General features: G+C 39.9%; 1 protein-coding gene across 1 annotated transcript in view; it reads left to right on the forward strand.

Annotated features, from left to right (window-relative positions):
- The window catches only part of MCTP2 (multiple C2 and transmembrane domain containing 2), a 101,415-nt gene extending 78,189 nt beyond the window's left edge, over positions 1-23,226 (forward strand). The window contains exons 17-22 of the mRNA XM_051628613.1: positions 1,780-1,902; positions 4,702-4,743; positions 15,148-15,257; positions 17,698-17,807; positions 20,111-20,208; positions 22,500-23,226. Coding sequence (XP_051484573.1) covers positions 1,780-1,902; positions 4,702-4,743; positions 15,148-15,257; positions 17,698-17,807; positions 20,111-20,208; positions 22,500-22,568 — 552 coding nt within the window. The 3' untranslated portion in view covers positions 22,569-23,226. The remainder of the gene's footprint in view (positions 1-1,779; positions 1,903-4,701; positions 4,744-15,147; positions 15,258-17,697; positions 17,808-20,110; positions 20,209-22,499) is intronic.
- The last annotated feature ends 777 nt before the right edge of the window (positions 23,227-24,003 follow it).

The following is a 24,003-nucleotide window of genomic DNA, read 5'->3' on the forward strand; positions in this document are numbered from 1 at the left end:
AGGCTTTTTAGCTTGGACTATCACAATTTTTTTAAGTCTTTATTAACTAAAGCCATACAAGACTCCAGTAAGACAGATCAAGTACCATGCCTTCTTGGCCAGGATTCTTGTGTTTCTGTTGCCTTGCTTACATATGAAATGTGGCTGTTGGGATTATTATCACTTCTGATTTTTCAGTACACTGAATAGCAGGATCAAAAAGAAGAAAAAAATAAATCAAAACCAAATCCTCTTCTACAGTCCTACGCTGCATGGGGATGTATTGTCTGGATGTCAGCCTATTTTATAAATGAATATATCTCAAAGATTGTTTTACAGGCCTACAAATGCCAAAAACAGGAGGACAGTCTAATTCCTTGCATAGCAACAGCTAACAAAATTAGGTTCACTCTAGGAAACGCAACTGCTGTTTGGACAGGGCTATGGAGGCAGTTGTTTCTTGGTTTGTGTTTGGCCCCTGGTAGACATTAACTGGCCATTTGTCTGATGTCAGGCAAGTCTTTTGGTTAAATGCTACAACAGTTGCTGTTTTCTAGGAGTCTAAATTCTCACCCTGCTGAATGTGGGGGGAAAGGCTTCCTTGGTACAGTGTGGTTAGGCTTTCAGGTCCATAATGCAAAATACATTAACTGGATCTGAATAATTTTCACCTACCTGCATTATTCTAAAAATGCGATGTTTGTTTCTGATCATTCCAGCTTCTTTTGGGGGAAGAAGAATCAGATAAATGTGTTTGTGCCCTGTCTTTAAAGGAGATTGTTTAAAATAGCTTCAAGTTACTACCAGCATCAGGCAGTTCTTCTGGAAACACTATGAGTAAAAAAGGAGATGGGATCACAACAGGCATTTTATGGCAGTTTTGAATTTAGTTTATTAACTTTGCATTGCCAGCCACTCCATGTTTGGAGTCTGTTCAGTTGTCGTTGATACTTGTAAGACAGGATTGTAGTTTGGCTTGGTATATTTATTTATTTAAATCTTAAGTGCTTTTTAAATGTCCATCATGTTAGTGACATGTTTTACTTATCCAAATTGTGGAACAGAACTTCAAAATTTGGCATTTGGTTTTGCTATTAGTGGATTTTGTCAGATACCACTCCAAACACACAAACTCATGTTTCTGGGCAGAGCAACCCGTGTGCTTATAATGGCAAGGGCATGGGGATGGAAACTAGGCTCACTGCATCCCTTTGAAATATTGTGTCATGTGCAACCTAGAGCCTTGCCTGTTGGAATGTGATGGTCCTTCCTCTGTGCTGCTGTGCCAAGAACATAGGTGTATTAAGTGTGAAGATGAATTAGCTAATTATCTCCTGTGGAGTGAGGAGGGAGGTGGATGTCTCTTATTACACAAGAGGAAGAAACTCGTCTAGCCTGTGAAAGACCCTGTGACAATTGGGTTGTTGTGAAACAGAGCAGGTTTACTTCTGCAAGGGGGTCTGTTATGCACTAGCACTAGGGACAAAGGGCTTTCAGGCTTGAAGGGCATGCCAGGGAGGAGTGACTAAAGCCTCTGGACTAACTTTATGTTGGTGGCCTTGTAGTTCACCAGATACAGAAGAGGAGAAGCTAGGAACTGGCAGCCTAATGGATTCAAACAGAATAGCAGCAGAGCATGCTTTGTGAGCAGATTTTCTTTGCCAAAATAATGAGATGAATGAGGTTAATAAGAGATTCAAGGATGAATGTACTTAGGGATAATGCCTGAAAGGCTTCTCTTATACGTCTTACTTTTCAAACACTTGTATGTATTCGCTTCTGTTGCTTTATTTCTCTCAGGTATTTGTGGTCACTGTCTGGAGCGTGGAGCTGTACATGGTGCCCCTGGCTCTGCTGGTGCTCTTTGCATACAACTTCTCCCTCATTGCAACAGGGAAGTTCAACAACACCCAAGATGCCCAGGTAAGTAAAAAGGCAGTAACATTTCTTGCAACCCCAGCTTGAATTTGTCCTTGGGCAAAATGTTCTGCATTTTAATGGTAATGAGCTAGTTGTAGCTAAACAGCATTTTTATTTTGAAGTTACTGAAAAGAAACGATCTCTATTTAATGATTCAATTCAAGCAATAAACCATTCAAAGTAGTAGGAGAAGATGATGAGAGTGTGTAGGAGGGGGTTTTCACTTAATAAATAGCTACAAATATTTTGAAGTTGAGTTAAGAAATACTTACAAAGCAACAAGTTCTTAAAAGCCATACCCCTATGCTCTTGCACTTTGCATCACACTGGTGATTCATGATTCACAGAAGGGGAAAGTCAATAGAAGCCAAAACAGAAGTTAGTTGTTTTTAAACCTTGTCCTGCGATCTGATCTGAGACTTTAGGAAGCCCTTATTCCTCTTCCTTAGCCCTCAGTTTTAAATGACAAATGCTTTTTTAGCCTTCAATTTTTTAACTTGATCTGGGAGGAAAAAAAAGGCTTAAATGTATCAAAACTTACAACTCGTCTGGCAAAGTGTTGCTGTTGTGGTATGAAATGCTGCTTGATGTTGACCACTATCTTAAATAAGAGTGGTAATTACAGTTAGAAATGAGAGTAAATTCATGTATGTCCATCATACTCTGTTTTTAAAAGTGTGATAAGTACAGAAGTGAAATACAGACCAAATTATAGATTCCTTCCAACTATTGAGAAAAGGCTGATTGACATCTGTACCTGTGAAGAACAGCTTTACCCAAACAAATCAAATAGAATTCATATAACAAAAAAATATCCTCGAATTAAAAAGGTAAATAACTGATTTATTCGTTTTACTGAGAAAAGCTGCTCTTAGTTCAGTTTTCATCCATTCTCAGTGGAAGGATTGTTAGCAAATAGGGCAAGTTTCATTGTGCAGACCTGGAGAAAGACTTGATTTGAAAACAAATGGTAAAATAGATGCTTTTCTCCAATTTCAACCAAGTCCACAATAATGTAGAAAGATATTTAGTGTCTTCAATGACTACCTTATTTCATCAAGAAAATGAGAACTTCCCATCTGGGAGAATCCCAGGCAAACAGGTGTTTTCGTTTTCAATACAAAACACAATATAAAATAGTACCAGGGAAAAATACACAGAGAAAACCTTCCAGCACCCATCACTCATCCTATGGTGAGTTTGTTGCATGTTCAAGTGAGTAGAGTCCCACATATGTCAACAAAACTGAGCAGTACATCATTCAGGTCGATGCTGCAAAAAGGCTCTGTCTGAAAATACAAATACAGGTTAAGTGCAGTAATATTGAAGAAAGGCCCATCAGAAAGTCAGCCCTTTTTCTGTCACACATTCTTCAGGCAATGCCATCCTGTGAAATTCCGGGGTGCGTTTTACATAAGCAAAGTTACATGTCTGCAAAAGTCTCCAGGATTGGGATCATATGGAACAAGTAGTCAAAGTGCCTTTAATATTACCTGATTTCTATTTTATGTGTGTCTATGATTCTAACCATCTGTAGGTCAAAACCAGACAATCAGATGCTGCCCTTAGTCACATCTGTCCTGCAGATGGGAAAAGGTTTTCTACAAAATACCAATGCCTTTTACACAGTCATTTATTTATTTTTCACTTCTTCAGGCCTTGGCTGCATGTGCACTCCCTTTTGGTTTTTATGTGCCAGCAAGCACATTTCATCTATATAGAGGAATGTGAGCATCAGTCTTTGCAAAAGTGGACCTCAAATTCTCTCTGATTTCTGTGCTATAAAATGGGTATAACTATTAACCTTCTACACATGATCCACTTGCCAGGAGGCTAGATTCATTAAGATTGGTAAAATGTTTTATGGTTTACAGATGGGGAGCTTCCACAGAAGTGTAAACCATGATCAGCATTAATTCAGCTGCTCAGAGTATTTCAGAGAGCCAAGGAGTAAAACTGGGTATCTGAGCTCTCAGTACCTTCTGTGGGAGAGAAATAAAAAAAAAAACAACCCCAAAACAAAGCAAAAAGACCCAAGCCCCCACTAAAAGCCAAATCTAAACCATCTTTTTATTGTGATTCTTCACATTTTTTGCATGTGTTCTCTATTCAAACTTGTAGTACACTGATTCAAATGTACCTATTAAATAACCAAGAGAAACTTGGAGGACCCTGTCAAAGGCTCAGCTTATGAAGTACCTGAATTGAAATCCAAGTGCTCCTAATTTCAAACCTTCAAGCCTTTTGTTTTCTCCCCTACCTGTCAGCATTAAAAGGTAAATGGAGGAAATAATGCTGCATAGAAATCTGACTGTGATTCGTGAGATTGATTATATTCATACTAACGTATTTTCAAAAGTCTAATGTTTCATTAATGGCCCTAAAGGGATGGAGCAGTAATTGCAGCAGTGAGGTTGGAATAAGTTGAGTATAGCATCCTCAGCCTTGACAAACTGGCTGGTTTGTCAGACTAAGAACAAATCTCTTTACAGACAGTAAAAGCTGGCAATGAATTTGAAAGCCTGTTGCCTTCAAACTGCTGGACACGGCCACTAGTGCTTTATTCAGACTTAAAGTTTGTATAGGGTTTTGCCTGCTTTGTTCAGGATATCATGAAAAAAAGGAAGTCCTTGAATACAAAATGTTCTTTCTGAAAGGTGAAAGTGATGATTTTTTTTTTATGACTTGCAATAGAAGTGGGAGAAAACTGTGTAATGAAATGTGGGAGTATCATTTTGAACATTGCTATTCACTGAAAAATAAGTGTAGTGTTTTGTAATATGGGCATCTGCTTTTGTGCAGGAGCTTATGGGCTTGGATGAAGATGAGGATGAAGATGATAAGGTAAGCCTATCTCAATATTGTCTTAGCTAGAATCAGAAGAAATATGGGAGAGCACAAACCCACCATCCTGTCTCCATGAGATCTTCTTTTATTATCTGTATTAACTGAGGGAAAAATGGTTGCAAGTTTGCCTATTGGCAAATTTGAAAGTAGGAAGAGATTCAGTAGTGGAGACCCCTACATGAGACCTTGGAACATTAAGTGAATCTGAGCAGTCCCCAGTTTGTCCTTGAAATCACAGTAGGCACGTGTTCATAGATGTGCACTTGGAGGTATGTGTCTGGGTGGATGAGGTGCAAAGATATGCACGAGTATCTGAAACCCTTCATCACATCGTTCTGAGTGTTCCGTGGACATTCTGTACTAACGGTTTTCCCCAAGTGATTTGGCATTTCCATTCCTGTGGGCCACAATTGGTGTGATTTGTGGAGGACTGGTATGAATTTTCTCAACATTTCTTTCAGAGCCTGGGAAAAAAAATTGGTTTAGTTCATCGGTTGAAATGTAGAAACAATTGGAATTGCCAAGGTCTGTTTCTTATTTTACTGGAGGATACTTACTCATTCTTCTCACTATGAAAAATTCATTGGAGGTTTGTTTTTTTCAAGTTTATCAAGCCACAGTGACAAATGATAAAAGGATTAGAGGGCATGACATATGAAGAAAGATTAAGAGAACCTAATGTATACAGCTTGAAAAAACATAAGCAAGTGAAGGAGGATCTGATAATCTATAAATACTTTAAAGCTAAAAGGTGAGGAATTATTTAACGAGCAACAGCATGCAAAGGAACATTAGCTGTTAGGGAGAAAATGTTCACAAGGCAATGTGAAACTTTCCAATTGCATACTAAGTTAATAAGCTCTTTCTTGAATATTCTGTGCTTTAAGAGTGTTACAGTGAAATTTTTGATCATTGAGAAGTAAATCAATACCACAGTTAGCAAGTGCGCCTCAACTCTTCTCAGCCACAGATGCTAGCATTGAAACTCAGTGGACTAATTAATGGGAATGATTATTTAAATTTAACCTGTTCTTCTGTGGTGTCTATATTTTAATGAGGAACCAGAAGTCCATCAAAGTTATAAAGTGAACTTTAGACAATCTAGTTGAATTGCAGGTTTCTTGCGACACACAATTGTTGTGTTTTTTTTAATGTTCTCATTTGTAATTCACTCTTCGCATCATAAAATTGGGCAACTAAATAGACCAGTATCTGGAACTCATGAGAAGTCATTAAATGGAAATTGCATGCTTTTTGAAGAAATACTGTGTATCTCTAAAAGTCAATAATTTCTATTTGCTGGGTACCCAAAGCTCAACACTGTAAATGTTGATCCTACATGTTATTTGTGTGATGCCTAAAGGTGTAACTTTCTTGCTGGAACTAATCCTGTTTCCTCTTTTTTAGTATTCATATTATTCATTTGCAAGTGCTGAGGTGGAAAAAAAAAGTTGAAATGTATTAAATAGGTATTTAATCCTCTGTTTCCTGTGCTATGCAACAGATTCATTGCTGCAAAACAAACATATTCTAGGTCAGATTTACCCTAAATATAACTCAAATTACTTTGGTTCTCTCTATAAATACATCTGGGTCACTTAAATGCAGATCTAATCACTTGCATTTTTTGCCTCCCCCCTGCCTCCCTGCTAAACAACTTCACTGTCATTTGCTTTCTTGGTTTCTTATAACTAAGAATGCAGGTTTGGGAAAGCTCCTGAGAGTCAGTGTTCAGTTGCTGGTGATTTGGCCCTACCAGTTGGTAATCAGTGTTGCTTCTGTCTCTGCGTTGTGCACGGTGACTCTGAAATGGAGAACTGGTAGAACTGCTCACTTCCAGCAGGCTTTCTCATCAAGATAACACTTTATATCCCAACATTACAGCAGTAATAATTCACAACTTGTAGTAATTGGTATACTGGTGTTGTGGGTCTCTTGGATTCTGGCAGGAGAGAGAGTCACCAGCCACTACATGTGTCTCATGTCTTTGTCCTTCCTGGGTTTATCCCCTTTGCGCCAACATTGGACAATGTTTGCACTCTGATGACTTGCATCTTTAAGCACATTAGGTTACTTTTAGTAACTTTTTAGTGACTTCTCCAAGTCTGAGGGTGGCCAGTGCTCTCTGGAAAGTGTAAGAAAAATGTAATTTTATGACATTATCTCATTGCAATGTCAACATTTAAACAGACAACTATACTTTAAAAAGAAGTTTGTATATTTTTTTTCCCTCTCTAATACACGAGCTTCTAAATCTGCTGGTGGGGTTGTGATACAGGAGGTCACTGTTTCTGTTTCCTATCATCTTGCTGTATCAAAATACTGGCACATGTAGCCTTGCTGGGCTCTGCTGCATGTTAGACATAACAGACCATGATTCTGGGAATTGTAACACACCGTCTAAGAGATGAACTGTTTACAAATTATAAATATACAGACGCTTAGTTCAAAAACCCAACAGCAGATTAACTCGCTCCACCTAAATTATTTGTCTTAAATGACAGGACTTAATTGCCAAGTGCCCCTTTCTTTCCCTCTCTCCCCTCCCCAAATACCAGTGTGAAAGACTAAAAGATAAGAGAGCTCTGTCCCTTTAGCATAAGCTGCTGGGTGGATGAATGTCTTCTCAGATTTGTGCCATCCTGGACACGGAGTTCAGGCTGTGCTGTGTCAGCTCTGGGGTCTGTCAGGCTGTCTGGGTAAGGATTGTTTGAAAATCACATCACTAAAACATCTTTTGCATGCCAGTAAAAAGGTACAGGCAACTTACCTGCAGCTCAGTGTAAGTTGTCTGATTGTTGACCATGTCTATTTATTTTACTTTTTTTTCTTTTTTTTGACAATGACTGTAGAGCTTCTAGAGCAGACAGTTACCCTGTTGAATGAGTGTATCAGAGCACCCAACTGGAATGAGTCTTGGAGTCTTCTCATGAACTTAAGTTGTCTGGATAAAAGTTTGCAGCTTCTTCAAAACAGACAAAACTTAAATTACTATTTCCAGGTCTGCTAAATGATTCAAATGAAAACTGGAGACAAAACTAAATCAACAACAGTTCCTGGTTGGTTGCTTTTTTTTTTTTTTCCTTGGAGGGTTTCTATCCTACGGTGAGCCAACCTAGCCCTGCTTGGCTCGTGAGATGTGATAGGGAAGGATCAGATGACAAGCTGTTTGGCCACTTCCAAGAAATGTTTAGAATCTCATGTATTGGAAAAAGGAAAAGCAGGGTAACCCCAAGGAAGAAAAACCCAATGTTTCTAATGTAGGAAATTCTCTGTCAAAAATAGGCATCAAAAATACACAACATTTTATGAACACAGTTCAAAAATACTCCAGCTGAACAAATTGAAGTCAAATTCATCCAGTAGCAAACAGCTGACATTTTCCATTTGAGTTAGATTCAGCGTGTGGAAACCTTCCTTATGGATCTTATTTGTACGGGTGGATTACGATGAAAATTGCATTAATTTTCTCCTCAGTAAAGGTCAGTAATTGAAACATGAACCAAAAGTCTATTGTGTAAGATGCTGTATCCCCATACTTAGGAAAGGTCATTCAGGACAATATCATCTCATTGTCTTCTTTCCTGGAAGTATAAATAATTTCATTAGTTTTTCTTTTTCTCTTCAATAGACAACAATTGCAATATAATATTTCAACATCTCCCATTAAGATTGCTGAAGAGAAGTGATGGTAAAGACTTAAAGATACCCCATAATACACAGGGTATGTTTAGACTAACGAGGAGCTCCCACCTTCTCCACAAAACTAGATCGTGTCCTAAATTCCCCCCCAAGGTGTGTGTTTCTGTTGGCATGGACTCCCTTAAATTGCTGTTGTTTCTTCAGTTGGCTCATTGTGGTTTCCTTCCCACAGCTTCCTAATGAGTCTGTGCACAGGCCACAAATATATATATTAGTGATGGAGAAGCTGAAGGCACAGATTCTTGCTACTTTTTCAGTACAGAGCTGGAGGCCAGGACACTTCTAAGCACACATAATCATCTGGTCTTGCAAGCATCTTGACTACAGTGTAATGCAAGTTACCAGTTTTCACTAAAGACACAATTATAGCTTCTGTAAATTTCCTCCAAGCATCTTATTAACCTAGTCAACAGTGCAGGGATTGCTCTTGTTGTGATTTTCCTTTTTTCTGGGAGCCTCCTGTGTGCAAGAAATGGGAAGACAGACGGTGGGCTGTTATTTCTTAAGCATTGTTTAGGATTGCTTTTATCTGTAGGTATCCCATAAACTGGCACAATCCTTGTCCCAGCACCATGATCTACCTATTCATAGATTTAGGAGCAATGGGAGAGAGGTGTTGAGAGGAGGGACTTGCAGAGGACTTTTAAGATATCCTGGACACTGTGGTATGGCTGTCCTCACACAGAAACCTTTGCAGCCTGGCAGTCTAAAATTCTTCCTCTTGTCCTGGAGGTAGGTAAGTCAGCAGTGTAACTTCTCTAAATCTCTGGGGAAATACTAAGTAGCACTAGGCAGGGCACTGGACTGAGAACACAAACCTCAGGGAGTTCTTGTCCCTTAAAAATTCCAACTGTTTTAAAATGTTGTTAAAATTTATTTTGAATTGGCCAGATGTATGAATAGTTCTATCTCCCTCCTGTTGTCCAAATCGCTAAAGATTGTTACCTAGATTATAGATAATGATCCAGTAGTTTAAGACTAATCACCAGGAGAAAGCACTGCTTCTGGCCAAAATGGGTTTATTTCCCCTTTCCTTTTTTATATCAAAGACGATTGATGACTTTTATCCCCATTCAGTCTTCTTTCCTGTTGCTTCGTAGGCACATGTTCCTCACCCCAATGGTGTCTTATTCCTGTTGTGACTACCAGTATTGCTTTAAAACTTGTAGCAATACCACCAGACTTTGGGTTACTTTACAAGTCTATGAAAACCTGAGCCAGTACAGAAAATGCCTCTTAAACCTCCCTGCATTTCATGTTACAACCTAAGCCTCTCCACATAAGCTTTTTCTTGGGTTGGGCTTAGGAGACTTTACTGGTCTTGTGTGCACTGATGAAATTCACCTCACGTAAGCAAAGAACGTGTAAGCATCTCAGAACAAGGCATGAAGTTGTCATCTTCTGCCTTTTAGCCAGTGTTCCCCCAGCCTTAACTGTAAGATAACGTGCCATTTCTTTAAAGACATGTTCTTTTAAGGCCGATGGTGCTCTCCTTCATATCAGTTTGAAGTGATTCTTTTGGCTCTGGTGGAATTATTCCAGATTTCACACCTTTTTAACTGAGAGCATAAATTGACCTGTATGTGTTGCATTTCCTCTATTTGGTAATTATTTCAAGTACACTCAGATTCACTACATTTCCACAGCCGGGCAGGCACATTTGCAGCATGTTGTTAATAAACAAAAAGGTCCTGTGATGCACAGTTTCAGGGCTGCACAAGGCAATTGCTCAGAGTTTGGCAGCCATCCTCTCTGGGTACCAGTCCTGGAAGTGCCAAGAAGCCCTCCTCAAGACACAGCAGACACTGCAGCACAGGGCAAGAGAGTGACTCAGCAAGGCAGATTGCTGGGGTCAGTTCAGCCTCCTTTGGCTCCCACCAAAGGCAGGATCCAGTTCAAGGTTGCTGTGGTGACTATTTTCAAAGCTCTGCCTGGAATTCATTTTAGCTACCAAGAGACTGTCTATCACTCCATGGCTACCACCTCCCACAAGAGCTTCATTCTGCTGCTAGACTGAAGCTGTTAGTGAAGTGTTCCCTGCAGACAATAGAGGCCAGTGGTCTGCTGTTTATATCCATTAAAATCTTTTTGGTTTCAGAAGTTCTTAATCTACAAGTATTTTAGCCTTAAGATGTTGGTTGGCACAGGTTTTGCTGGACACAGTAAGGTCAGAGTTCTGCAGTCTAGCACGGAGCAAGTTGAAGGTTAAATCCAACTTTGGCTAAGTCTGGTTTTCTCTAAATAACTACAGGATGTCTGTGGGTTTTTGGTGGGTTTTTTTGTTTGTTGTTTGGGGGAGATTTTTTTCTTTTTGTGTTTTTTTTGGGGGGGGTTTAAAAAAACCACCACAAAATGAACACCAGAATAATAGTGGAGGAAAAAAAATCATGCACGCCTGAGCTTTTTTTCTTTCATCTTTCCATGAAACCTGCTTGTTGCCAATACACTGAGGAATTCCTGTCTGGTATGTGGGATAAATCCTGGTAAAACTTTGCCCGGATGTGCTTGTTGCAGCAGTGACAATGAGATAGCTACTGTTAAAAATGTAAACCTAAAAGTTAGGCTAGCTCAGAGCTAGGCAGACTAACACTGAATTCCTGCAAATATTCAAGATTTTCATTCCTGACTTAGTTGTCTGTATCCTGTTTTCCTTCTTCCTTTGGCATTAATCCCTATTTATTTTTTCTCTCCTCTTTTCCTCATCCTTGTCCCCAAGTGTTCCTCAGTTTTATATATTGAGTTTCCCTTGGCATGCCAGAAATCTACTGATGAATACCACTTGTTTGAAAATAGTACGCAAGATTGCTTTCTCTGCAAGTGTTTTATATGAAATCCAAGGAGCAAGTATTTAGAACTTGCTCATGGCTTCAAGCTTAAGTTTTTAGTTATGTCCATACAATATTTGCTGTATACATCAGAAATACACTTAAAGAATGGCATTAAAAATTGTCTGCCTTTGGAATGTTGCTTACTCTTTGGATATATCCAGAGGAAAAATATCTAAAGGACAGTTTTAAAAAATAGGGAACAGCTTTTTGTAAAGGTGGATGCTATTAATTAAAACAAATGTTTCCAAGAAGTTAGATGATGTCCAGCATCCAGGTTTTCAATTTGTTAATGGATGCTTTGCTAGAGAAGAAGCAGAAATTAGCATTATTGGGTCTTTGTTGCAGAGTAGATGATTGATAATTTTGCCTTCAGTCTCTTCCTTCTGTAGGTCTTGCACAGGGACTTTTATAGCTTGCCCATCAGGAGTTGCTGTGTTGGTGCTGGAGATGTCCTCTGCTGGAGATGTCCACTCCTGGCCTGCCCTGTATTTCATACACTTTCAAATTCTTCATAGCTGGATGTACTTCAGTGTGGTTGTGTGACAGTTTCCTTTGCAACTGTGCCTGAATGTCTAGAAGCAGCCTAATGTAGTAGGGAACGGAAGGAAGATCACAGAGCTGGAGTAAAGGTGCACTTGGGTGCATTGAGTATATTTCAGAAGCAGAAAAACCTAGAAGCACCTTTCTTTTAGTATGGGAGAGATTTGGTGTCTTCTTTTACAAGTTTAAGTTGATGTACAGTAGCTGGACACAAAACCCTCCATTTTTCAATTTACTGGGTGTTGTTTTGTTATGTTTTTTTTTTCTTCCCCTGACATGCTTAATCTTTTGTAAAACCCCTTTTGTGTATTTGTTCAGGCAATTAATGTAGAAATGAAGGTTTTTAAAGTCAGGATATGCGAGGAAGATTTGAAGTAACACACTGATTATATAATTAATTCACAGTTGTAAATCCATTTTGATGGAGTTAATTCTTTCCCAGAGGCTGAACACTAGTTTTCGTCCACCCATAATGCTGTAATCAGCTAAGAAGTAAGGAAGGAAAAGCCTTGAAGGGGAATGGAAGTTTCATGAGCAGTTTTCAGAAAAAAAAATATCCAGAAACAAGCAGGGTATTTTATTTTTAATTCGGGCACAAGCTGTTGAGCTGTGATTTTGAACTGTGGGTATCCAAATCCTGTTTTCAAGCAGTATAATATGTTGAGGCCAAAGGAAATCAGAAAGGAGTAATACCTGAGGAGGGCAGAGAAAAATTAACTGGGTGGTGAGGCCTTGCACATATGGGAAAGTGTGTTTAGTGGAAGATGCATTTAGGATCATTTTTTTGCATCTTCCACAAACGTGGTAGTGTTCCTGCATAGCCTTCTGTGTGACAGAATCAACAGGTCAATACGGACCAATGACTGTCAGCCTGATGGACTGTGAACTTCCTTAGTGCTTCCAACAGTGTTTTGTGAGGGGCTGACTTCAGAAAGCATAAACAGCACTTCAAAACCTAAATATTTTGGAAAATCTCATTTGTTGTACTTCATTTGTCTGCATCTCTCTTGCTTCACCAGTGACCTAATCCTTCTGTGGCTGTGTTTAGACTGCAGGTTTCTAGAACAAAACAATAATAACAATGAAAGCATGTTGACTGATTTCCAGGATTCTCACAGGATTCTGCACACACACATTGCAGTGCATGCTCCAAGAGCACTCACCAGCCTCTCTAATAACTGATTGCATTTCAAGACTTTCTAATCCCAGTCTGTCTCTGCCTTTTCCTTGCTTGGGCATATTTTGTGTTATAAGTTGAAAACCCCATTGTCTCTGGGGGTGATTTTTAGCACACATGCTAGGTAAGAACAGGCATGCAATTGTCATTATATCCTAGGAACTGGTAGCTTCTGGTTTATTTTCTTAGTCTGCTTGGTGGCTGCAGCAGAAGTTATGTTATATTGGTTAAACTGCATTATCACCACATCTCTAAGCTCAATCAGAGATGTGTAAATGAAGTCAGCATGATGCAGATAGAGCTGTCAGATGATCTTCCTTGCAGCTCTGGATAGCAAGAGTAGGCTTGCCCTGTGTCTAAAGTGGTTTCTTTACCCCTCTGAATTTGGACAGAATGAAATTCCCACTGACTGGCTGTCCATGAACTGCACCCCATCTTCTGGTTCCACATTTGGTGTAAAAAAAGCCAACTTTGACAAAGGGACCATTGTGCCATTCCTAGTGAGTGAATAGTTAAATATAATCTTAATATGTCATTTACATTTGAGCTAACAAGGTTATAACTGGAGTTGTGTGAAAATGACTTTTTGGTGCTATTTTCACATAAACTGACTATTTATTTATTTATTTTGTTCTGGGGTTATTTCACACCCCAAGGGTTTAATTTTTGTTGGTTGTTTTATTAATGTAAAAATACTCATTTTCACACCCAAATGTGTGATTATTTAAAATGCTGCTTCTATTCATTGTGCACTCACTTGCAACCTAAAGGCAAATATTCAAATGTGCAGAGCTTGAGAACTCCATGGTGGTTTTGACCAGCTTTTTAAACTCAAAAATTACTGTGGAAAGAAATTGGCAATAAGTAATTCAAAGGGTTGCAAGGGCTGTACTGTCATGTCTTCCTCTCAGCATCCAAGGATGGTTTGGATGTTTTTCCAGCACACAATGATGTAGTGCAGTGTCCTCTCTGATGCACACAAGGCCTCTTGCCGCACAGTAGTGCCAAAAGGCTGTAACAACGAGCCTTGACCTCTCTGGCCCAGTGTGACTTGAAGTAGCCTCTGACCCTCTGTTCTGTTCTTAATGCAGAGTCAGAATTGCAGCAGTGTTGATCTAAATGTCTCTGTCCTTTCCTTACTCCCACCCACCCTTTCCTCTGCCTTAACTGGTGAGGACCTTGAAGAACATAGAAGCAACTTGCGTTTTACCAACATTTTCCTTCTCTGGGCACTGACTGGTTAAAACACAACTTAAAATGTCTTCTTTTTTTTTTTTTTTTTTCTAAATTGGGCTGGTTTTAGAGAGTCTAAATGTGATGTAAAATCAGTGTCCAGGGCTCTGCATTTTGTAATAAGTGAATGTTTTGCTGATTTCTTGCTAGAATATCTGCAACCACACCAATTTGCATGCCTGTGTGTGTGTTAGATTGCTGGCAAAGAAATGCTGAATACTGATAATTGTATACTGATTTCCAAGGCTGATTTAAGTAATTTTGATTTTTAATTCATTCTGTGCTTCCTTTTCATTTCTGCACATGTGTAGTAATGTCCTGTAATGTTGTTGCCTAAAATAAGCAGTAAGAAAAGAAGTTGTGAGATGACTGCTGTAAAAGGAAAATGACATTTTTTCCCCTTGATTCTTCTGCCCCAGTAAAATAATAGGTCTCTGTATACAGAATTATAAAATAAATGTTTTATTCACTATCTTGCTGCTAATTTATATACAGAAAACAACATGGTTGTTGGGAGCCTACAAAGCTCAGAAAAGTGATATTCAGAAGTACTGCACAAGAATATTCTTGTTCTTTAGAAGCACTGAGTACCCAGCACCCCCCAACAGGTCAGCTGGATTCAGGACTGCTCAGCATCTCTTCTGGTTTGGCTTGCAGCTGAGTTCTTCAGTGAAAGCCTGGTTTGAGATCTTGCAGACCATTTGTGTTAGAAGATGTAAAAACCTTTGCCCATGTGCTGAGGAAGAAAATAGAGGGGACTTGTCTCTTCATGTTAATTGTATGTAATAAACCCATGGTGTGTGTTTCCTTCAGTGCTGTACTTGAGTTCATAGATGCATCAGCAGTACTGGGAATCTTAGTTCATGTGAACATGTTAATACTGAATGTATAACAAGATATTTTCCTTTTTTTTTTTCTTAGGAATCTGAGAAAAAGGGGTTAATTGACAGAATCCACATGGTCCAAGAGATCATCATAGCTGTTCAAAGCATCCTAGAAGAAATAGCATCATTTGGAGAGAGGATAAAAAAGTAAGTGATATTTTTTTCTTGCTTATCCATGATTGAAAATGAAGGAGAGGCAGGAGGATTAAAGTGGAGTCAGTATCTTGCTCCAAAAATGGCTGCAAGCTGCAGCAGGAGAACCTGGCCAGTCCCACCTCTCCTTCTTCTTCCCTTTGGGTTTTTTTTACTCCAAAAACCTTTCCAAAGCATAGAGACAAGGATAAGTTATGTAGTCCACTGATGTAGCTCTCACATTTGCCCCTATTTCTGGTCTTGTCTGCTTCTGATGGGGCAGGGAGTCATGATGCCACACAAGGGAAAATATTGCTTGAAGATGTGGATGCAAAAGTATCAGGTGTTTATTTTAATTTCCTCTATGGAAAGTAGGTAGGAATTGATGGTTGATGTTGGCTTTCCCACGCTCTCCCTGCCCTGCCCTGGTTACAGGGGTTACCAGTCACTTATTTCCTTGCCCAAAACATTGATCTTCTTCTCTTGTTACCATTTTGAGCTGTCTGCTTCCTGTTGGTGCCATGAAGAAGCCCAAAGGGGGTTTCCTGGGTCGTGTTGTGAGGGGAGGCACATGGGGTATTCCTGACCTTGCAAAAGAAGGAGGTGAAAAGTCTAAAAAGAAAATCCCACACACAAATTTATATAACCCAGTCTTTACTGGAGCTTAATTGACTCACATTGTTTTCTGTTTTGAAGACAGTGATGGCTTGTGATTGAGCCACACTTTAATGAGGAGCTGGGTTCAAGCTAAAAATACAGCAAACACATGTGCTGTGGTTCCATGCTGGACACCCCAGCTGGTGTGGAAGTGGCCCAAAGATATATTCCAGTCTATGAACAGGGCCCTGTTCTGTCCAGCTGCGTGGCAGGAAGACTCAGAGTGCTTAAGCACTATTAATTCTTGTATTCATTTTGGTAACAATGGTCTTAAAGAACACGTTGGGTATTAATGTGGATGCCCAGTGTAATTTCAGAAGAATTGCATTGTAACTCAACAGTGATGTACCATTACAAACTTGCCACCAAAGTTTTTCTGTAAGTGACAGACTGAATTGTGCTACAATTTCCATCTGTCACTCTAGTTATACAATCATAAGGAGTTTTAATAGTTTAACTGAACTGAGCTGTTTTGCGCTTTTTTTTTCATCTTAAGCTATGTTGATTGATGATAATGGGTCCTCTCCCATCTATTTTTACTTAATATTTCATACATGTATTCAACCTTAAAAGTAATTTTTTTAGCATCTTATTAATTTTATCTGTCAAAGGAAGTTCATCTTATTTTTTAGCCTGATAAGCGGTTCACGTTCGTTCTCTGTTCTTCCTTCTCCCTGTCACCAAGATGTGATGAAGTTAGCAGGCAGGATGTATGAAGCAGAGTTCTCCAGATCTGTAACTCCACCTATGGATGAATTGGCATGCCTGGCATTCAGGTGTCTCAATGTTTGGTGCATGTTGTGGGGATGGATCTTACAAGGGCACAGGAGTAAAGATGAACTTCAAAGACGTGGCAGCAATAGCTGCTCACTTTGAGTCCACTGTGGGCTTATAGATGAGTGGTCTGAGTGAAAACAAGTCCTGTTTTGTGCCACAATGCTGCAAAAGTCTGAATAACTATAGTAACTGAGCCTCTTGAGAATGCTCCCCTTGGGAAAAGTCTGAGGCAGGTTGGAGGTGTGTAGAAGCTTGGGCTGTAGCTTACTCAAGACAGTTTCCTAAATACAATGTACTAAGAAATTGTTGAAAACAAAAGAAAATAGAAGCAAATATGTAACTAATGAGAGATTTATATATATTATTCCCTAATCATAGTATGCAGAGAAATTAACTGCTCTTTTAAGGTTTATCATTAGTCCATTATTACTTAATCCATTCCAAGTTACTCTTGAGGTTGAGCCTGGCTACCTGCCATATTTGAGTCATGCACAGACACACATCCCATGTCACCTCCAGTGTGGCCCACAGAGCCAGCTCAGGTGGCTTGCACCTGGGGTATGGTCTCATCTCCAGGTCAGATAATCTGCACATGAATAATGGAGAGCTGACCAGTGAGCAAAGAAGTTTAACAAGTGTGGTGTGTATAAGAAGACAAAACCAACTCACTGCATTTCTGACAACTTCACTGGACATTCCTAGTGACTACAGAGCACTGGGGGTGATTGCCAGGGACCCTGGGGAGTGATCTCCTTCATCCTACTAGCAAGGGGAAAGGGTGTGAGGACCATTTTATTATTGTATTATTCTTATCACGATATCTACCTCTCAGATACCTACTTTAATTCATTATAGCATCCAGATGTAGGAATTTGCTTATCCACCTTCCAAAGTGTCTGCAATTTACAAGTGCATTTGCACCTGGTGCTGTAAAGAGGTCATTAAATTATTATTGGGTAGTAGAATACAAGCAGTGTCCACGAGCAGAAGCGTTGAGAAGGATTGTTGTTTTTCTTTACAGCACATTCAACTGGACGGTGCCTTTCCTCTCTGTTTTGGCCTGCTTGGTCCTGGCAGTAGCAACAGTAGTTTTGTATTTTATACCACTGAGGTACATTGTTTTAATCTGGGGTAAGTACTCCACCACGTCTCATTTGTATGTAATAAATACCAATATATATCTACAGAACAAAATCAAACAAGTTTTACTTGACCTGTTACACAGATAATCAAGTTTTCTTGCTTAAAGATTAATAAATGTGCTATGAACTTTTTCAAATTGCCATTTTCCCCTCCCAGGTGATTGGATGATCTGCTTCTCTTGGGGTCTTTGTAAGTTTCCAACAGCACCAACAAAGAGCATTTATTCTAGATAAGCTACTTCCAATATTATTCTGGAGGAGATTAATTAGGTTTCTGGTTCTGGAGCCTGTTGGTTGAGAAATATTAGGGAATGGATAAGATGTGTTTGAAGAGCTGGACCACAGAGGCCTGAACCCCAGGAACCTTTTGGGTCTTAACTCCCCTGCGATCGGGAGGAGCTGTATGTCCGGTGCCCCATGGTCCAGTGGGAAGCATTGAGCATCTCTTAGCATCGTGGGTCAGAAAGTATTTGTAGGAAAGTGCATCATGAAGTAAAAGAGGAGCTTTTAGGAATAAAAACTTTCCTGGTGGTGGTATGAAGAAGAGTAAGATGGTCTTTCACAAAAGGAGATGGCATTTTATCTGCTGAAGCCCTTCTTAATCTCAAAATGGCCTTCTTCATTATTTGGGGTGATAGCTTTTATGTCAGCCTTCAGGTACAATGGCTGAGAACATGGTGCAGGTAGTCCTCACTGATCCACAGAAGCTCAGCCCCAGTGTGGCTCTGGGTTGTAGGGACCTCCTGTCACCCTTCCAAGACTGAGCTGTGTCTTGGCTCTCCTGAATGCAGAGAAGGGAGCGAATGAGAAGATGGCAGTACAAAAAAGCCAGTCTTGGGAAAAAAATAAATAAAGGATTAAATCAAAAGAAAGGGCAAAAGGGAAGGAGAGAGAAATTGCTGGGAGTAAAAACTTCAGGAACAAAATATTGCTGTTCTTGTGTGGAAGACATGGTGAGTGCATGAAAACTATACATCCGCTCAACATCATCTAGACTGACAGGGCCTTCAAATATGATACATGTTAAACAACTACCCTGTGGCAAGGCCTCAGCAGACCTTATGGTATTTTCTGTTTTCTGAAAATCAGGAACACAGAAAATTGTGTTGGCATTTTGCTACGAGTATATGGCTTAAAAGCTGAATCTCAGATGTGAAGCAGGTACATTTCAGAGACAGAAGGCTGGATCAGCCGTCGCATTTGAAATCACTTTCAGGGAAAGTATGATGAGATTTTGGACAGGGGCATGATGGAATTGAATGCTGTATTATGATCCTCAGAGGCAACTAGCATTTCGGGTTTTTTGCTGTTCTTTAAAATGGGTTAGCTGATTTTCTTTGCCTAATGATGCTTTGCTCTTCTACAACACCTTTACATAGCCACACTACTGGTTGCTATTTGTCAGTGGGGAGGTGGTGACAGTAGGGTGTTAAACAGCTGCATTGGCACAAAGGTAGAGCTGGGAAGGGTGTTCAGGTCTCTCACTTTCTCATCCTGCTCCATGCAATAGAGAAGACCCTGGTTGAGGGCTGCTCATTGCTCTCTTTCTTCAAAGGGAGAAGAGGAGAATACCTCCTGAACTCCTCAATAATAAGACCATTATACTCCCATGGATCTTCTCTCCAGACTGACAGCTGAAGTGTAACTACATCAACGGAGATGAGGAGCATTGTTGCTGCAGTTAATAAGCCAAATTATTTACCCTAATATCAAAGTAAAGTAAACCCTGTGATAAGTTTTCACAGTTTGCCCAAGCATCATAATATGGCCAACTTGTCAAATCTGGCTCTGCAAAGAGAGAGGATAAGCTATGAGACATGATGGGGAAGTGAAGCTTTCATTTTCAGAAGAAATTAAAGGAAAAATGCCTTTATCCTACCCAATTATTTTCAGAGCTCTGCAGTTCTGTGGGCATGAGGAGAGGGAATGTCTTTGGTCATGTAGGATAGCAAATGTAACAACAGTCTCAGCTGCAAATTTGTGTATTCTCCTTGTAATAACATCCAGAATGAATGTATGCCACAATCTTCTTTTTTGCCATGTTGTTGATGACAGATGATCCCCAAAGTAGAGAAATACCTTTATAAATAATGCCCTCTACTTCCTTCAAGAGGCACTTGTGAATGATTCCCCATGACAGGGAACATGTGTGTGGCTTTAAGTCTGAGGCACTGTTTTCACACTAATTTTTACTTGTGAATTCCTCTTCCCTTTTTCACCTTGCCTGAACAATTTGGGAGGGAGGGAATAGAAAGGGGTTGCATTATTTTCTTTGCTTTTTTTTCTTCCTAGGCATAAATAAATTTACTAAGAGGCTTAGAAATCCCTACGCCATCGACAATAATGAACTACTAGATTTCCTCTCCAGGGTACCATCTGATGTTCAAAAGGTAAGAAAGGAACAGCCATGGCCAACAGAGGCAACAGGCAGCCCTGAAAGTGGCTGGATGCTCTGCTTGGGGAACAGGATGCCAGTGCACTTTTGGATAACGGGGATAAATAAGGAACTGGGAAAATCCACAAAAGGAGGAGGGGGAGGGTGTTAGAAGAGAGGGGAGCCAAAATCCTTTATCAGAAGGATAAAATGATTGCAGAAAAATTATCCTGAAAAGACCTACTTAAAAACCATCTGAAAAATCACCCAGCATGGTTACTGAGCTATGGTTTCTGTCACCTTTCTGCTCCGGTATTTGTACAGAGAGAAGAGTAAAATGGTCTTTTGATAGAGATAACCATCCAAAAGGATTTGCTGAATTTCCCCTTTTCTCAAGATGGAGAGGAATAGGCATTATTTCCTTGACTTTGTGCTTGCTGTAGGTTTTTTGTTTTTTTTTTCACATCAGCTGTCCCTCAGAATTTTTCCTCACCACCCACCTTGAGCTCCAGGCCTCCCTTGGACAATGCTCTGCTTGTCTTTTTCTTTAAAGAAAGCCTCGAGCTGTGTATAAAGTACTCTGTGGTTGATCAGTTCAATCTTCTACCATTATGGAATTATAACTTTAAATCTAACCAGAACCTATCCTCCCCCCAGTTTCAGTCAAGTCTCGTCTCTTCTCTTATTTCCTTTGAACAACACCACTGTCTCCAGTAATCTCCCCTATCTTCCTGGGAATTATTTGAACAACAAGTCCTTTAGAATGTCAAGATCTGTTTGTTTCTTTTGGAGGAAGGAAAATAGTCTTGCTGGATAATGAAGCCACACAGTATAAAGGATTCTTTCTTTTGTTTTAAGCATCTGGGATCTGTGTCCTTGGGCCCTGATCCTGGTGCTCTGGATCCCACTGACCTGGTACCTTCCTGTGTGAATTGCGGTACGTTCACAGTGAGGTGCTGCTCACTGTGAATAAGGGGATCACAATCTTGCCTGTAGTGATTTTACTCTGCTGGAGACAGAAAAATAATTGCCCACATGCAGTGCTGAGGCATCTGGTAGAAACAAGGTTGGAAAAGGCTTCTGGTGACATTTATCTCAAGAGGCCACCAGATTGTTTGGTGGCAGCACTAATAACTTGAGAGAAATCTCGCCGTAGACTGGTGGGAGGGAAGAGGCTAAATAGAAAAGATCATAGAGACATTAAGCTTCAGTGTATTTTTATTTTTTGTCATTGCTCTTGTAGAGCAGTGATGGTTTGCATGTGCCCCTTTAGTGTTTATGTTTAAAGATAAGCTGATTTTCTATTTATGCTTTATTTAACATTTGCATTTATAACATTTCCTTGAGTGGTTTCTATCATTCTGGGATCCTTTGAGCTCTCTGAGGAAAACGATAACCATTTTCTATGGGAGGAATGATAAAAGTTCCTAGGATGGGACAAGCCTCCGAGTTTTCCATTAGTTCTAAAAATAGTGAGCCTGTGTGACAGCCACATGCTCTAGTAGAAGTCATCCATGGCAGCTCCAAACCATCCCTCTGTCTGCTTCGTTTTACGTGCTATCCATGCATCATCCATTCACTGTGGTAGAGCAATGAGTTAGAAATTAGCTCTGTCTGTACATTAGCCATTTACAACCCACATGTCTTGGACAAAAGACAGAGGAGGAGTGAAAAAGGTGGCACGTTCAGCAAAAGTTTCCTGTGATTTCAATGGGAATGCTTTTCTGCAGCACGACAGACAATTTGGAGATTGCACAGTCTCTGTCAGTTTATCGCACATGTTTTATCCAATATTTTGTATATGAAATTACTTTGAAAGGTAGTGCCAGCTTTGTCCAGCTTCTATTTGGGAAAATATTTTCCTTTTTTTGAAATTATTAAATATGTCAGAGTTCCAAGATCTGTGTACAGTTTTGATAACTGTCATCTTACTGTGTTTCGGGATCCACTGGAATTGAAACTCTGGAGAGAAGTTTATTGAACTTACTGTTAATGCCAGAAAGATAAGAAAATCAACTCCCAAACCAAAACAAACCCAAAAGATCTAGCCTATATTGCTGAAATCAGGTAGAACCCCATGTATCTCATTAGAAAAATCTGCTTTTAATATTTTTGTTTCAAGAAATGATGCATGGCTTCTCAAATCCTTCCTGCAATTAATCCCCCATGTTCCTGTGTTTAGAAAATGATTCATTACTTTTGAACCTTCCTTAGTTTCCCTTGGTTTGTCCTCGGGGAGCCATTAACACACACTGTAGTGAGCTAGAGTTACCTAACTGCGAGCGTCATGTCTGCTTGTTTTTACAGGTGCAGCAGGCGGAATTGAAACCATACAGCAGCTCCAGCCCCATCAGGAGGAAGCGGAGTGTGCTGTAGGACGCAGCATCTCCCACCATACCCCCCACATGGGCACATGTGCTTCCCCCTCTGTCCCCTGCTTCTTGCTTCAGAATAATCACTGCCACTGACTTGGGTTGGTTGGTTCTTTGAAGGTGTGGTTTTTTGGATAAACACCCAGCTTGGGTTGTCTTTTCTTCAAGGAGCCGTATCCCAAAAAAGAGCAAGGTGTAATGTATCAAGTAGTTTGTGGGGTATGAAGGAGAATAGGAGAGGATGCTGCAACAGCACCTTTTTTTTATTTCTTTTTTTTTCCCCACATTCAATTGCAGAGGCAAGGCTGGATGTGGCAGCACTCCCTGTGTTATGTAGGAAGAGATAATTCCTCTTAGTGTAGCGGATCAGCTGAGCTGATGTGAGGAGATGCTCTGAACCAGTTTTTAACATATCCAACAGATTTACATTAAGATATGAAAGCTATTCTTTTCTGAGTTAAATCACTGTGCCTAGAAAGGTTTAAGCTCTGAATTAACGAGACTTTGATACCCATCTTCTGTTCAAGCAGTGTACATTTTAAAAAGTTTTTTATCATAATTAGCAGAAAGAGCTAGGAGCTCCAACAGTATCTCAATATTTCATCCAGCACTTGTGGGGTTTTATTTTTTCTTTTTATTTTTTTTTCTTTCCTTTTTTATTTTTTTTTTTTTTAAGCCCACCCTGTGGTTAACTCTTTGGATACTGGAATCATTGGAGATCCATTGCTGGCAATGGATGCATGAGAACCTACTGCCATGAAAGGATGAAGAGACTGTAGAAATCCCAAACTCACGGACCTGAAAAGACTCTCTCTTGACTTGCATTTTATAATTCCATCTCATCAGGTATTTTCAGCATAGCTGTTGCTTTTCTGTCTAAATCCAGAGGGGTCAACACTACAGATACAAGAGAAAAAACACTTCATGGCCTTAAAGAAACAAGTGGTTGTGCAGAAAGAAAGCATGGTGTCCAGAGACATAGGTGTGCAATAGCTTGCAGACTTTGATTCACCACTGATGTCTCACAGGAGTCTTCCCCCTTTTTGGTTCAGGGAGTCTTCCCTGGTGGTTCACAAGAAGAGGATCAGAAAATGAAGTCATATGGAAATTGAGCAATGAAGAGACAGAAGGAAGGACCCCATTTTCTATCCTGAAGAAAATAAGATTTCTTGCTTGCTTACCAATCTTTTAGCTATTGTGCTTTAGCTTTATATAAATCAGATAACCAGCATTAGCCATGTTGCTTGACTGAGGAAACTGAAACACAGAATCATATGTAAACCTGCTTAATTTTGGTGAGAGTGTAGCCCTCTGTCCTTCAGGTGCTGTTGGATGTTGTGGCAACCACTTGCCACCACAATGAGTCATTGGTAGTATGGAGTTGCTTCATGTGATTCCCAGGCAGGGGTTATCACCAGTATCCCGTGGGGAGGTTGACA

Source organism: Apus apus, chromosome 10 (genome assembly GCF_020740795.1).
Source record: "Apus apus isolate bApuApu2 chromosome 10, bApuApu2.pri.cur, whole genome shotgun sequence".
In the NCBI taxonomy this organism is placed as follows: Eukaryota; Metazoa; Chordata; class Aves; order Apodiformes; family Apodidae; genus Apus; species Apus apus.